This window comes from Piliocolobus tephrosceles, chromosome X (assembly GCF_002776525.5).
Source record: "Piliocolobus tephrosceles isolate RC106 chromosome X, ASM277652v3, whole genome shotgun sequence".
Classification (NCBI taxonomy): Eukaryota; Metazoa; Chordata; class Mammalia; order Primates; family Cercopithecidae; genus Piliocolobus; species Piliocolobus tephrosceles.
In genome coordinates, this window is record NC_045455.1 from 81,095,562 (window position 1) to 81,111,011 (window position 15,450).

The following is a 15,450-nucleotide window of genomic DNA, read 5'->3' on the forward strand; positions in this document are numbered from 1 at the left end:
TATTCTATTCTATTCTATTCTATTCTATTCTATTCTATTCTATTCTACTCTACACTACTCTACTCTACTCTAAAATATCATTATCAACACCATAAGTTGGTTGTTTATTATTTCTGCACTTAATTTTACACATTCGTAGAGTTGTAGTAATATTTATTTTGATGCATTGCTGAGATTAAGGTGATTTTCCCAAACTGAAAAAAGAAAATGAAGATTAAAAAAATATTTCAAACTCTGGATTATCAAACAACTAATTCTTGCTAAGAGTACAAAACTTGATTGATGCTAACAAGATGAATTAAACCTAAACTGCAAGTCTGGAAGTGACTTCCTTTTTCAGTTAAATTTCCTTTACTATGTTAATAGAAATTAAATTGATACCCATCACACAAGTTAATTTTTTTGCAACTAGATGTGACCCAGCAAAAGATGTAATGTTTAAACTCTGGTGATCCAGAAACAGTAATCTACTGTCCTGTCATTCTAATAATACAATTCGGTTTGGCAGTAGTGTTAAAGCTTACGTTAAAGACCCTTTCTGCTACTTTGTAGGATTAACAATGCTGACCAATCATTTATGATCTTTCTCTTTTGGCACTTTGCACACTTACATTAACTTTTCTTTTTAGAATATGAGTTCATTATAAACTCAAAGTCCTTGAAAAATAATTTAAAGTAACCATAAACATTATTCTATTTGAAAAACGAATATTACTAAAATTGATCAGAGGCCTGTAAGTTGGTTCCTTCATCATTTCAGGAGCTCTGCCTCATCCTATATCCAGTATCAGAGAATTCAAACTTACCTTGAGTTTTCCTCATCTAAGACATTGGACCAGCAATTACTTGACTTTGTTTTGTGTAGAATATCACTAGAGACCAAAATCTGGATACTAGGAATACACAGAAGTATAGGTGGTGGGTAAAAACGCTGCTGTACTTGTGTTGAGTCACTTTTCAGGAAGACTAATAGAAATACATATATGTGTGTATACACGTATTCAAAATTTTCTTATTTAAAGGTTAGTACTACACAACGGTTTTTCAAACTCAACATATTATGTTATTATGCTACACTCTTATATAAAGTTTCACTGACTACTCAGACTCTCTATTAAGGATAAGAGGTCAAAATAAGCAGATGCTCAAAAATTCACGCAGGTAAAACAATGATTAAAAACTTACATAGGCATCATTGACCAAAGCAATTAGTAGGTTCAAAAAATCAAAAGATAAACACAAGTTCATCAATATTAGGCAGTAGCTTTCAGAAGCCTAATCTGATATGGTAGTAGGTATTGATTCAGAGGAGGACTTTAATGCTATCACCTGAGGAGAGATTCTGACATTTTTGCATTATGCATATATATCATGGAACCTACCTACTTTATGATTATTTATTAGTGGCATGACATATAGCAAATTATTTAACCTGTGAGTCTTAATTTGTCTGTTTTAAAAAGCAATAAAAAATACCATTATCATAGGATAGCTGTAAGATCTGAAACAATGTTCATAAAGAATTTACCATATTTGTCATGAGAGGTGATCAATAAAAAATAGTTACTATGATGAGGGAAATACAGTATCAGAATAAAGAAAGAAAATGGCCTCATTATACTCTGCATAGGGAAAAGCCATTATACTAGTACTTACTCAGTTCTGTGTGCAAAATATTGAAACAATACTAAAACATTACTATAATTCAAAAAGGCACTGTTCAGAAAGGCATGGTCTACTACTCTTTTGATTTGAGGAATGACTGACACAAAGTGGGAATATTACGTTCAAAAACAAACAAACAATTCAGAGTAGTCAGTAGATTTCTTCACTAATCTAAAGAGCAGCCACTCTTAAATTTACTGATGAGAACATAAAATAGAGAAAAAATCAAGTAGTTAAAAGTAATATTATAGAGCAGTGGTCAGAAAACTATGGCCTGTGGGCCAAATCTAGCCTGCCACCTCTTTCTGTAATACCATTTTACTGGTATGCAGCCTGTCTGGTTCATCCTGTCCATGGCTGCTTCTGAGCTATAATAGATTTGAGTAGTTGTGACAGACACTGCACAGCCCACAAAGCCTGAAATATTACTATCTGTCCCTTTACCAGAAAAGTTTACCCTTCTCAGCTATAGATGAATATTTTGTGATAAATATATTTGTAAATATAAGTGCAAAAAGCTGTACAAGAAAACTATATTTAGGATAACATTTTATAAAAGTTGTGTGTGCATATGTGTATGAGTTGAGAAATATATATACATACATATATTCTTAAGTATGAATCAGATGTAATTGCTAAATTTTATTTTGGTGCTTTTCCACATTTTCCAAATTTTTGCAATGAAGAATATTAATTCTGATAGAAGAATATAATACAGACTGTAATAAAAAGAACAACAGAGGGGAGTTAAATTTCTCTGTACTGCTTTAGAGCAGTGGTCAGCAAATTTTTTATAGATAAGATCAGATAGTATTTTAGGATTTGTGGATCATATAATCTCCATTACAACTACTCAACTCTGTAATATCAAGTGACCAGTGGACTTTACTTAATGAGTTATGTTCTATTAAACTTTATTTCTGCATAAAGGAAGCTGCCCTAAACCCCCTTGCATGCAACTATTTCTCGAGTACACCCACACTCCCCTATCTTGAGTTTGTACTTTTCTCTTTGCAAGAAATCTCCATGCTATCACTATTTTCTGACTCATCCTTGAACTCCTATTATCAAGAGCCTGAACACCAGCTGGGGTGAAGGTCCCACCAGTATTTGAAAACCTCACCCAGCCCACCAGTATTATCTTTATAATGAGCCAGCCTGGAGCATCATCAGCCCCATTTTAGAATCACTGGCAGTCGGTTGTCCCAAGAACAAGTCAAAGCCAATGGTAACTCTCTTTCAGAAAATGGAGTACAATAGCCAAAGAGCAGGACCCTACATTTTAATACTATCTTGTAATTAGATCTTGTTTGTGAACATAAGAAAAAATTGACTCAAATATTGTATGTACAGGCCTTCATAGCTCTTTATCAAAACCCTGAGCTTCACAGGAATTCCCACCTTTGTTATGCTCATACCCCTTCCTTTAAGGGCACCAAATGGGTAACCAGATATCCTAAATGATCCCCTTTTGGGAAATATACCTCTCAGGGGCCTTCCCTCACCTCCTAACCTAGACACAGTCTGGCACCCACAGCTTCTCCCTCTTACCCAGCTCCACCTTTAACTCCCCAGTCTTCTTCTATTTCCACTGTCTCCAGCATCCAGACTCTTACTAGTCCGCCTCCTTAACATCCTATATAACCTTCCCTACCAAGGGAACCAAGCCCTGATGGGGTCACCTGCAGTGGTGTTTCCTACCCTCCCAAGAGACCATTTTAAGTTATGTCCACTTAGGGAGGTAGCCAATGGGGATGCTGGGATCATTCATCAGGTGCATGTACCTTTGATTTTCAACTAAATTCATGAAGGAATTCTGGGCTTTCTCACTCTCATCTGAGTTAACTTGGGGAGACATTCATATCATCTTGTCCATGCATTGCACCCCTGAAGAAAAGCAGCATATTTCGGCAAAGGCCCAGGCTTATGACAATCTGTCATCTGGGGAAGAATATGGTAAGGGGGCCACATCTTTGCCTAACAAAGACCCTAACTGGAACTATCAACAGGGCCAAGTTGATCTAAGAAAAATAAATCATATGGTGACTTGTTTAGTGAAGGGAATGAAAAACATAACTTGTTTAGTGAAGGGAATGAAAAACATATAGTCCAAGCCAGTGGACTATAATAAAATAAGGGAAATAAAGAAAGGATGAAAAACCAGCTTTGTTCCAGAGATGCCTTGTGAAGGCCCTAAGAAAATACACTAACATTGACCCCAATATTGATGCTTGCCAAACTTTACTTGGGACTAGCTTTGTTAGCCAGTCAGCACCTGACATCAGAAGAAAAACCACATAAATTGGCTTTGGGATCCCAAATGCCGATTAATGAAATGCTTGATGTGAAATTCAATAATAGGGATAGGGCTGAATATGCTGAAAGGACCTAGCATGGCAAACGATGAGATAGCAGCAGGCCCAAATGATAGTAGTCACTATAAGCAGCATCCTGCAACCTCAGGGTCACCCAGAGGTAAACTTCACCCATGGACCAAGCAGACCTCCCAGAAAACTTAAAGGTAATGGTTGCTGCTTCAAGTGTGGGGAGCTGTGACACAGTAGCAATAACTGTCCCAGCCATGGGAGCCCAACCAGACCCTGTCCTCACTACAAGGAGGAGGCAATTGGAAAAGGGATTGCCCTCAGCTCCAAAGGGAGAGAAGGAAACTTGATGCCATAATGGTTATAACTGAGGACTGAAGGGATCCAAGGTTCCTGGGGGGCATGGTCATCACAACTAAGGAGCTTTGGGTGACTTGACACAGGAGGAAAGAATAATAATTTCTTAACTGACACAGAGGCAAGTTACTCTGTCCTAAAGGCCACTCTTGGACCCTATCTTCCAATAACTGTATTGTCATGGATGTTGATGGCACTCCAAAATCAAAACACTTTACCTTACCCCTGAGCTTCAGGCTACAAAACTCTATGTGTCATTTCTTCATTGGAATGGGATTTTCTGGCCACAGTTGGAGTCACTTTATATTTATCAGGCCCTGGGAAACATTCCTTTCAAGTACTGGCAATACTTGTTTTTTCATTACCTGTATCAGACAAACAGGAGATTCCTTCCAAAATAAGATCTGGAAATGGAACCACAGGTATGAAATCAAAAAACTCCTGGCAAAGCAATACGTGGTCAGCTAGTGATCACCTCTTTAAAAGACAAAAATAATTTCCCACATAAGCATCAATATCTCCTCAAACAAGAAGCCAGGTGAGGACTCTACCCTCTAATTAAGAAGTTTTTAAAACATGGCCTCCTAGTTCCATGTCAGTCTCCTTGTAATAGTCCTGTGCTCCCTGTCTAAAAACAAAATGAAGAATATTGTCTAGTTCAAGGTTTATGAACCATTAATGAGGCTGTAATTCCCCTACATCCTATAGTGCCAAATCCTTCTACCATATTTACCCAAATATCAGAAGACACCAACTGGTTCATGATATTAGATCTTAAGGATGCTTTCTCTTGTATCCCTCTATGCCTTGACTGTCACTATTTATTTGCTTTTGAGTGAACTAATACTGAAAACAGTATTTCCTGGCAGTATACCTGGGTCATCCTGCCTTGGAGCTTTAGGGATAGCCCTCACTTGTTCAGAAATGCCTTGGCAAGAGAATTACAGTAACTAGAGCCAGAAAGGGAAGTCATACTCCAATATGTGGATGACATCCTTATATGCAGACCCACTAAAGAGGCCTCAGATAAGAATGTTATTCAAGTTCTAAACTTCCTGGAAGAAAGGGTATCCAGTCTCTCCACCCAAGGCCCAGATTTCTAAATTGGAAGTAAAATATCTGGGGTACATCTTAAGCCCAGGAAACTACACCATGTCCATCGAACAAAAGGAAGCTATCTTAAAGGTCAGGCCTCTACAACTGAAGAAGCAACTCAAAACTTTCCTGGGTATGACAGGAACTTGCAAGATTTGGATCCCAGGATTTAGAATCATTGCTAAGCTACTGTATGAAGCTCTAACAGGGTCAAAGCATGAACTGCTTGAATGGTCAAGGAAACAACAACAGGCTTTATGTTCTAGCTGCACAAAGTGGGGTTTGCACAGTAATAAAACACACCTGTTGTTCTTATATTAACAATTCAGGATTACACTGAAAGTTCAAAAGATTTACTAACAGGCTACCTGGATATATAATTTCAATATAATCCCACTGCTCAAACCATGTGGGACTCCATCAAAGGATACCTACCAACTGTGATGTGGTTCTTTCCTTTGACCTTCAGTAGCTCTCTTATTACTATGAATCTTTGTCCTTACTTGTTTAACCTCCTCGTAAATTTTGTGTCTTTTACATTTTAACAGTTCCATGTCAAAATGATGGTCATGCAATGATTCCAATCCCTCCCTTGGATTCAGAGTCTCCTGGTGACTCACCCTCAGAGCCCTCAGGCCAGGCAGCCAGAGATTTCCACGCCCTTGTGAGGCAGGGCCAACATCTCTAATCAGCAGGAAGTAGATAAAGAAGACCAACCTTCTCCCTCATCAACCCTTAAGAATAAGAGATGGAAATCTCTGAAGGGGAAGGGGAAAGGAAACAGGAATAATAAGGGTGGTTGCAGGAGAATAAAAAACTCCAGGCAGCAGTTTCACATGACTAGCAAAAGGAAACTACTGAAACAGCTGCAGAAGCTAGGGGTTGATAAGACCCTGAAAAGCCAGGATGAGAGCCAAGATAGCTAAGGCTGACGGGACCCACTATGGCACTGGATTTGATGGAGGTTCACCTAGGACCTCATTACACACTCACTAACATATGAAATCACACACCCATCAGCACCATAATGGTTCCAGGAACACCCATATTTGGAGTAATACTAGATAGCAACACTCCATCCCTTGTTTAGAAGAAACTCATAAAGGTAGCAGCCCCAAAAACCCTTGCATGCAACTCTCTCTTAAGTAAGCCCACACTCCCCTTTCCTGAGTGTGTACTTTTCTCTATGCAATAAATCTCTGTACTTTTCCTTAAAAGAACCCAAACAAACAAAACCTTTTATTTGCAGACCCCGAAATTTGAATTTCATTTAATTGAACACATCCAAAAACACTCTTTTGTCCCCCATCTTGCTCATCATCACTCACCATCAGAGAAATGCAAATCAAAACCACAATGAGATACCATCTCACACCAGTCAGAATGGCGATCATTAAAAAATCAGGAAACAACTGGTGCTGGAGAGGATGTGGAGAAATAGGAACACTTTTACACTGTTGGTGGGACTCTAAACTAGTTCAACCATTGTGGAAAACAGTATGATGATTCCTCAGGGATCTAGAACTAGAAATACCATTTGACCTAGCCATCCCATTACTGGGTATATACCCAAAGGATTATAAATCATGCTGCTATAAAGACACATGCACACGTATGTTTATTACGGCACTATTCGCCACAATAGCGAAGACTTGGAATCAACCCAAATGTCCACCAGTGACAGACTGGATTAAGAAAATGTGGCACATATACACCATGGAATACTATGCAGCCATAAAAAAGGATGAGTTTGTGTCCTTTGTAGGGACATGGATGCAGCTGGAAACCATCATTCTCAGCAAACTATCGCAAGAACAGAAAACCAAATGCCACATGTTCTCACTCATAGGTGGGAATTGAACAATGAGATCACCTGGACAGGGGAAGGGGATCATCACATACCTATTGTGGCAGGGGAGAGGTATACCTAATGTAAATGTATACCTAATGTAAATTAAGAGATATACCTAATGTAAATGACAAGTTAATGGGTGCAGCACACCAACATGGCACATGTATACATACGTAACAAACCTGCACATTGTGCACATGTACCCTAGAACTTTAAGTATTTAAAAAAAAAAAATAAGCCAGGAAACAATAGATGCTGGAGAGGATGTGGAGAAATAGGAACGCTTTTACACTGTCGGTAGGAGTGTAAATTAGTTCTACCATTGTGGAGGACAGTGGGGCGATTCCTCAAGGATCTAGAACCAGACATACCATTGACCCAGTGATCCCATTACTGGGTATATACCCAATGGATTTTAAATCATGCTGCTATAAAGACACATGCACACGTATGTTTATCGTGGCACTACTCACAATACCAAAGACTTGGAACCAACCCAAATGTCCATCAATGACAGACTGGATTAAGAAAATGTGGCACATATACACCATGGAATATTATGCAGTCATAAAACAGGATGAGTTCATGTCCTTTGTAGGGACATGGATGAAGATGGAAACCATCATTCTCAGCAAAGTATCACAAGGACAGAAAACCAAACACTGCATGTTCTCAGTCACAGGTGGGAAATGAACAATGAGAACACGTGGACACAGGGCGGGAAACATCACACACTGGGGCCTGTCAGGGGGTGGCGGTCTGGGGGAGGGACAGCATTAGGATAAATACCTAATGTAAATGATGAGTTAATGGGTGCAGCACACCAACATGACACATGTAGACCTATGTAACAAACCTGCACGTTGTGCACATGTACCCTAGAACTTAAAATATAATAAAAATTTTTAAAAGAAAAAATAAAATTGAAATAAAAGAAAAATCTCCAAATTAAAAAAAAATGTAAAACCTATCCTGTTTGAGGACTGTGCAAAATCTGAAACTGAGCTGATCTGTTCCATGGCTTACATGAAAAGAAAGAGTATTAGAGAAGAGTAAATTTGTTTTTGTTTTTGTTTCGTTTTGTTTTTCTGAAGGGGACAGGGTCTCACTTTGTCACTCAGGCTGGAGTGCAGCAGCGCAATCTCAGCTCAGTGCAGCCATGACCTCCTGGGATCAAGCAATCCTCCTGCCTCAGCCCTCCAAGTAACTGAGACTACAGGTTAGTTCAAAATTATAGTACAATTTCATTCAGAATCTCAGCATCTGCCTTTCTCAATGTCTCTCATTTTTATTTTAAAAACATTTTTATAAATAAATCTACAATGACGAGATATTCTGTTTAATGTTTTCTGACCACTGCTCTTCTGAGTTAGGCATAATATTATGGATATTTAGTAGTACCTGTAAGTTTTCTCTTAGCATGACTATAATGCCCTTGTATAACAGATGCATTCTTGTCATCTAAATCTATAACAAAATAATCTACATTCTGCTGTATTTCAAAGTGTGAGATTAGAAATCCATTTTTCTTCTTGTTTAGACATGATGGGTATGTACTAGTATTTAAAAGCCGAAAACTTAGGTTTGGCAATACAGGCGGTACATGAAACACTGTTGAGTTATTACATCTGTAATTTCTAGTTTGCCAAGCAACAGTGCCAGGTGAGGAGAGCATAACAAATACTCTTGTTACAGCTCTTTAACTCTGTGGTTGTGGCACAAAGTAGCTACAGGCAATAGCTAAACAAATGAGTGTGACTGTGTTCACTGAAATTTGAAAATCCTATAAATTTTACAATTCATATATTATTCTTATTTTGATTATTTTCAACCATTTAGAAATATAAAAAAGCATCCTTAACTTAGAGCCATACAAAAATGGATGCTGGCAGTTAGCTCTTGAGCTAGAGATAAAAAAAACTGGGACCACTGAAGATGAGTTATAGGAAAAGCAGACTTAAGGTTAATGTAAGGGGATATTACTAATATTTTACTAGCATTTAAAAATGAAAGTAGCCACTCTTGTGAGGTAGTATACACATTTTATAGAAAATACTGAACCCAAAACTGTTCCATTTGTTGGAAGTGATAAAAAAGGAACTTCTAAATTGAAATGATGAGATCCAAAGATACTTTCAGATATCATTTTTATAAATAATTCTTACCTAAATTTATCCCAATAGCAACTCTAGCTTAATACTGGCAGTGGATATAGCTAATAGAAGCAGAAAGGGAGAGAGTAGGAAGGAGAGGAGAAAAACAGGGGTGGGGATGGGGAAGTAGAACTAATATATAATATGTAATGGATGTAGTTTATGTGAGAAAGACTTTGTGTGAAGCCAGTCAGCCAACCTATACTAGAAGAAAAGCTCTTGGATAGACATAAAGAGATTGGCAAAAATTGTACATGGATATGTTTTAAAATAAAATAAAAATATAAGGTATGTATTCATTTTTTACCATTAAACCATTTTCTGGTTTAATTAGCTTTTAGATTAACAGACCAACTACTCATCTCAATTGCATAGATTTAGAGGGTTTCCACTGTATACACTTAAAACTTTCATCACACATTTTTTATTTTTACCTCATAAAGTGTGTTGTATGTGGTGACAGTCACAGTGTTTGTATGCAACATCAGCCTTTCTCCAAGAAGAGTGAAAAGACTATGGGTGTGCATAATTTCAACTTTTCTCCTGGAGAGAAGGGGGAAAAATAAAACACCATGAAACACATTGGATTCTCTGCTCACATGACTTTTAGATAAGAGAGAACAATTTACAAGCAGATACAGAATAATACAAGTAATTATTTTTATGAACTTCCATCTATAGAAACAACAGTTTGTAACACAACTGTGTCCTAAAGTTCCAAGACTGTTAAAAACTTTTCAAATAAAATATCTGTGTGAACTAAAATGTGAAATGTACAAATTATGGAATATTACATAAATGTCATTGCTATTATTTTCAAATTTCAAATAACTATTTAGAAGTTATTTTATTGGGTTAAAACTATTGGTTTCCCCTAACATAGAGACCACATAATTTTTAAATCATTTCTATGCAAATTCAAAGTTTATAACATACACTGTAACAAACCTTAACATCAAGAACTAAAATTATGGTTAAAAATAAATACGATAGGTTAATTTTGGGGTCATTAAAACAAAATAATTCTGCATAATTAAAGAGAGTTCATCATTGCTTGTATTTGTGGTCTACCAATGGATTTAAAAACTACCTTTCTACTTAATGTTGCTTGATTTAATTTTGTCCCACCCACACCCACACTTAGGATAGAAGGTTCCGTTAAAGGAACCATCCTGGAACTCTTAGCTCTAGCTCAAGAATTACTAACAGCCTCTCATTTGTGTTACTTCCTTAGAATTCAAGATCTGGGCCGGGAGCAGTGGCTCACGCCTGTAATCCCAGCACTTTCAGAGGCTGAGGTGTGCGGATCACGAGGTCAGGAGTTCGAGACAAGCCTGGCCAATATGGTGAAACTCCATCTCTACTAAAAATACAAAAATACGAGCATGGTGGCACACGCATGTAGTCCCAGCTACTCAGGAGGCTGAGGCAGAAGAATCACTTGAACCTGGGAGGTAGAGGTTGCAGTGAGCCGAGATCGTGCCACTGCACTCCAGCCTGGGGGACAGAGTGAGACACCATCTCAAGAAAAAAAAAAAAAAAAAAGAATTCAAAATCTAGATCATCTTCTCTCCCAACTCTCAGTATTTCATTTTTTTCTTCAATTTTCCATTGTTCTCTGGTTTTGGCAACTGTGACACAGTCTGACAAAGTAATCACCAAACTCTGGTTCCTTTCTTCCTGGGTCCACATCTGTATTACATTTCCAGCCCCTCTTATAGCTAAGTGTGGCTATTTAACTGAGTTCTAGCCAATAAAATGTGAACAGAACAGTTGTAGATTATTTTGAGGCCTGACCCACAGGAAAAGCACTCATGCACATTTTCCATGCTCTTTCCGCAAGCCAGCAACACAGATCCACAGAAGGAAGACAATGGAGCCACAAGGTGGGAGAAGCTGCCTGGGTCTCTAAATCACTGTAAGATAATCAACTGCTTGGGAAGGCCTATTTGGATTTTAAGTGAACATGAAATAAAATACTACCTGGGAAGTGACTAGAATTTCATTATTTATCAGTTATGGCAGCTATTGTTACCATAATTAATACAGAAATCAAATGAACCATTTATGTGGGTACCATTCATCTGCAAAAGGTCTTGTCTAACATCAGCTTCCAAGTGCCACACTCCATAACAAAAGGCACAGAACTGTTGATCCCCTCACTCTATCTGCCTCAGTCCAGGCAAGGAAAAAGCAAAATTACCTAAACTCAAAAGGAAGCTACGACATCTGTCCTGTGGCTGTGTTTGCAAAACACTTAAATATGACTGAAAAAGGTCAAATGGCTATTAAAAAAAATACAGGGCTAATGAGTATTATGGGATGATGGGAGGTTTAAATCTCTTCCAACTCAAGCGTTACCCAAGAAAAGGAGGCCTTAAATGCTCCTTTGCTCCCAATCAGGAAAGAACAAATGACAAAGCACAGACCTTGAAACAGATCTGTTACAAGGAGCTGGTAAACATAGGTCTAAATTAGTCTATCTGAAAGCCAGCTCAGTGGCTAATGCCTGTAATCCCAGCAGTTTGGGAGGTCAATGCAGGAGGCTCACTTGAACTCATGAGTTCAAGACCAGTCTGGGCAACACAGCAAGACCTCATCTCTACTAAATCAAATCAAATAAAATAAAAACATTAGCTGGGCAGCTGGGCATGGTGGCAGGCTCCTCTCATCCCCAGTTACTCAAGAAGGGGAGGATGACTTGATTCCTGGAGATCAAGGCTGCAGTGGGCTTGCGCCACTGCACTCCAGCCTGAGCAACAGACCCGGTCTCAAAAAACTGAACTATTAATTAAGTAGGCTATCTGAAATTTAGAATACTCTCTTAACTGTGCCACTACTACTTCAGCTACCAAAGAAATCCTTGCTCTCTTGATTATCTCCTCCAATGCAAACAGGTGCTTAATTCTAGGTTTGGGGGAAACTTGAAGATACTGTGCATACACCAGGGAAGAGACAAGTCAGCTTCCTCCTATAGTTTGCTTTAAAACAATACTTACCAATAAATTTTGCTGCACAGCAGTCAAGAGATAAACAAAATACCATCCATCATCTTAGGCAGGAAATGGTGCACTGCCCCTGTACATCACATGATTTTGTTCCTTATAGGACTTCTAATGAAAGACCTAGCTCTGTGGGTTTAGTTCAGGAAAGGCTTCAGTGGGACGTTTACTGGAAAAACTAACATCAAAATTACCTTTAAGATCTAAAGAGCCTTCAGTTTTAGTGCTGATTTGCTTATATCTTGAGTTTGACAGGACTTCTGCCCACATGGATCAAGAGTGTCATCTATATTTTTACAGAATCTTGTAATCATGCACATTATAGATGTATTAGCTTACTATACATTCCACTGAAATGTATTTAAATTTTTTTCTTCACAAAACCACCTTTTTGTGGGGTGGTCAAAGATATTTCTTGTTGCTGGGTGTGGGGGCTCATGCCTGTAATCCCAACACTTTGGGAGGCCGAGACAGGCGGATCACTTGAGGTCAGGAGTTCAAGACCAGCATGGCCAACATGGTGAAACCCCATCTCTACTAAAAATCCAAAAATTAGCTGGGCGTTGCAGCATGCACCTATAGTCCCAGCTACTCGGGAGGCTGAGGCAGGAGAGTCACTTGAGCCTGGGAGGCGGAGGTTGCAGTGAGCTGAGATTGCGCCACTGCACTCCAGCCTGGGCAACAGAGTGAGGCTCTGTCTTTAAAAAAAAAAAAAAAAAAAAAAAAAAGATACCTCTTGTACTCTTGTAACAAATTCAGAGTATATGTGAAAACAGTAAAGAAAACAAAAAAGAAAGAAAAGAAACCCCATAATTCTGTAACCCGATATAATCATTATAAATATTTTATATACAGATTAATTGCTATGCATATATGACACACAGATATGAGAGGATGAGAGAAATACAATGGAAATTGTTCTATATAAGGTAATTTATACTTTGTTTACTTTAAATCAACAATATACTGTGTATTTTTCAGTGTCATAAAATATAACTGATAAGAAAAATGGAGCATAACTGGCTGAGCACAGTGGCTCACACCTGTAATTCTAGCACTTTGGGAGGCTGAGGTGGGCGGATCACTTGAGGTCAGGAGTTCAAGACCAGCCTGGCCAACATGGTGAAATTCTGACTCTACTAGAAATACAAAAATTAGCCAGGCATGGTGGCAGGCACCTGTAATCCCAGCTACTCAGGAGGCCGAGGCAGGAGAATCACTTGAACATGGGAGGTGTAGGTTGCAGTGGGCAGAGATTGCATCACTACACTTCAAGCTGTGCAACAGAGCAAAACGCCATTTCGGGGAAAAAAAAAAAAAAAAGAGTAGTATAATTGTTTTATCCATTCACTACTGTTAGCCATTTATGTAATTTCCCATTTTTTTATACCATAAATAAAATTTTCCTTTAGACACATCTTTGGGCATAATCATGACTATTTCCTTAGGATCAAAACTGAAATGATCAGGTTAAAAGCTTTTTATATTTTAATTTTTATGGGACTTCGCTGAACTGACCTCCAAAAATATGTACATTTATATTTCTACTATTAAGGTATAAATGCATTTTACCAACCCTATGTATTATAATAATCAGAAAAATAGTTTGGTATGTAAAAAGTAGATCTTATTTTCACTGACAAGAATTGCTGATCAATTGAAAGTTTCTAAGCATTTATACTACTTCCAAGAACTTCCTGATACTGTCCTGTGACCCATTTTTTTCTGTGTGTTCATCTTTTTTCTACTAATTATAAGATCCCTAATAATATCAGGAAAATTATTACTTTGTCAACTCATTGACAAATATTCTCCACTTTCTGAATTTCAAGGGATTTTGTGGCAACAAAAGGTTTTTATAATTTTCTTGAATAAAACTATCAAGTTTTGATCCTGTCATTTCTTCATTTATACTTAATACTCATTCTTTCTACTACAGCATTTTAAAATGATTTTTATTTTAACTCATTTTTCATAATTATTTAATTGCTTTTGTAAATCATATACAACATAGAAATTCATAAAGTATAGGGAAATAGAAAGTACAACACTTAAAATACTACTACCTAAAAGTAACACAATAAATAACAATAAACATTAAATATCTTTTTATGGAGAATAAGAGAAGGCAAGAAAGGAGAAGGGAAGGAAGAGGGAATAAAGAAGGATAGAATAAATTCATACTAAATTTTATTTTAAATAAAAAGCATCAAATATAATTTTACATTTAACAGAAAAGAAAGAAAAGGACATGAAACAATAAAAAAATTTAAAACTTCAGATGACTTTCTTTACCACATGAAAGGCTTTTTTTAATTAAAAATCTTTATGAGGCTTAAAAAAATTATGAGGAAAAACAAAGTCTTACATAATTAATTAACTAAACATTTCAATTTTAGAAAGTATCAGTTTACTCTTTTATATTAAAGACAGATAATTACCATCTTCACACTTTAGGTCACCTAATTTTTGTGAGTTATATTGCTATTTGAACATCAAGGTTTAAAACACTTAAATTATTTTCATCGTAACACTGCTGTTATGTATGAATTGCTGGGTCTTTGTCTATTTCAAATGAATTCACTTCCTTGATCTTGTCTTCACCATTTCTGGTTTTTCTTTTGACTCAGCTCTCAATTGACTGGGAATGCTATTCAAGACGAGACGAAGAAGTCTGTCTTCTAAATTCTGACCTGATGTCTACATACTTAACAATCTGGCAGGATATAATATTCTCGGGTCACACCTTCTTTCAGAATTTGCAGACATTGCATTATTTCTTTTGGCACTGAATTCAACTGGGAGAAGTCTGAGGCCAGCCAAATGTTTAACCATTTGAAAGTACTTCTTTTTTTGCCTAGTTTTCTCATTTTCTTTTTAGGTACGCTTTTTTTTTAATCACTAAACTCTGATCTAAATACTATATGTCTTAAGTCTTATTCTCTGTCAAATTTTTCTAGAAGATGGTGTGCTTTTTCTATACATTACTTAAGGGACTATAT

The 15,450-nt window shown here is 37.2% G+C and overlaps 1 protein-coding gene across 2 annotated transcripts in view; it reads right to left on the bottom strand.

Moving 5' to 3' along the window:
• NBEA (neurobeachin) overlaps positions 1-15,450 on the bottom strand; it is a 743,995-nt gene that overhangs the window by 540,525 nt on the left and 188,020 nt on the right. For both annotated transcript variants that reach the window (XM_023208811.1, XM_023208812.1), the window contains exon 18: positions 9,881-9,989. In XM_023208811.1, the coding sequence (XP_023064579.1) occupies positions 9,881-9,989 (109 nt within the window). The remainder of the gene's footprint in view (positions 1-9,880; positions 9,990-15,450) is intronic.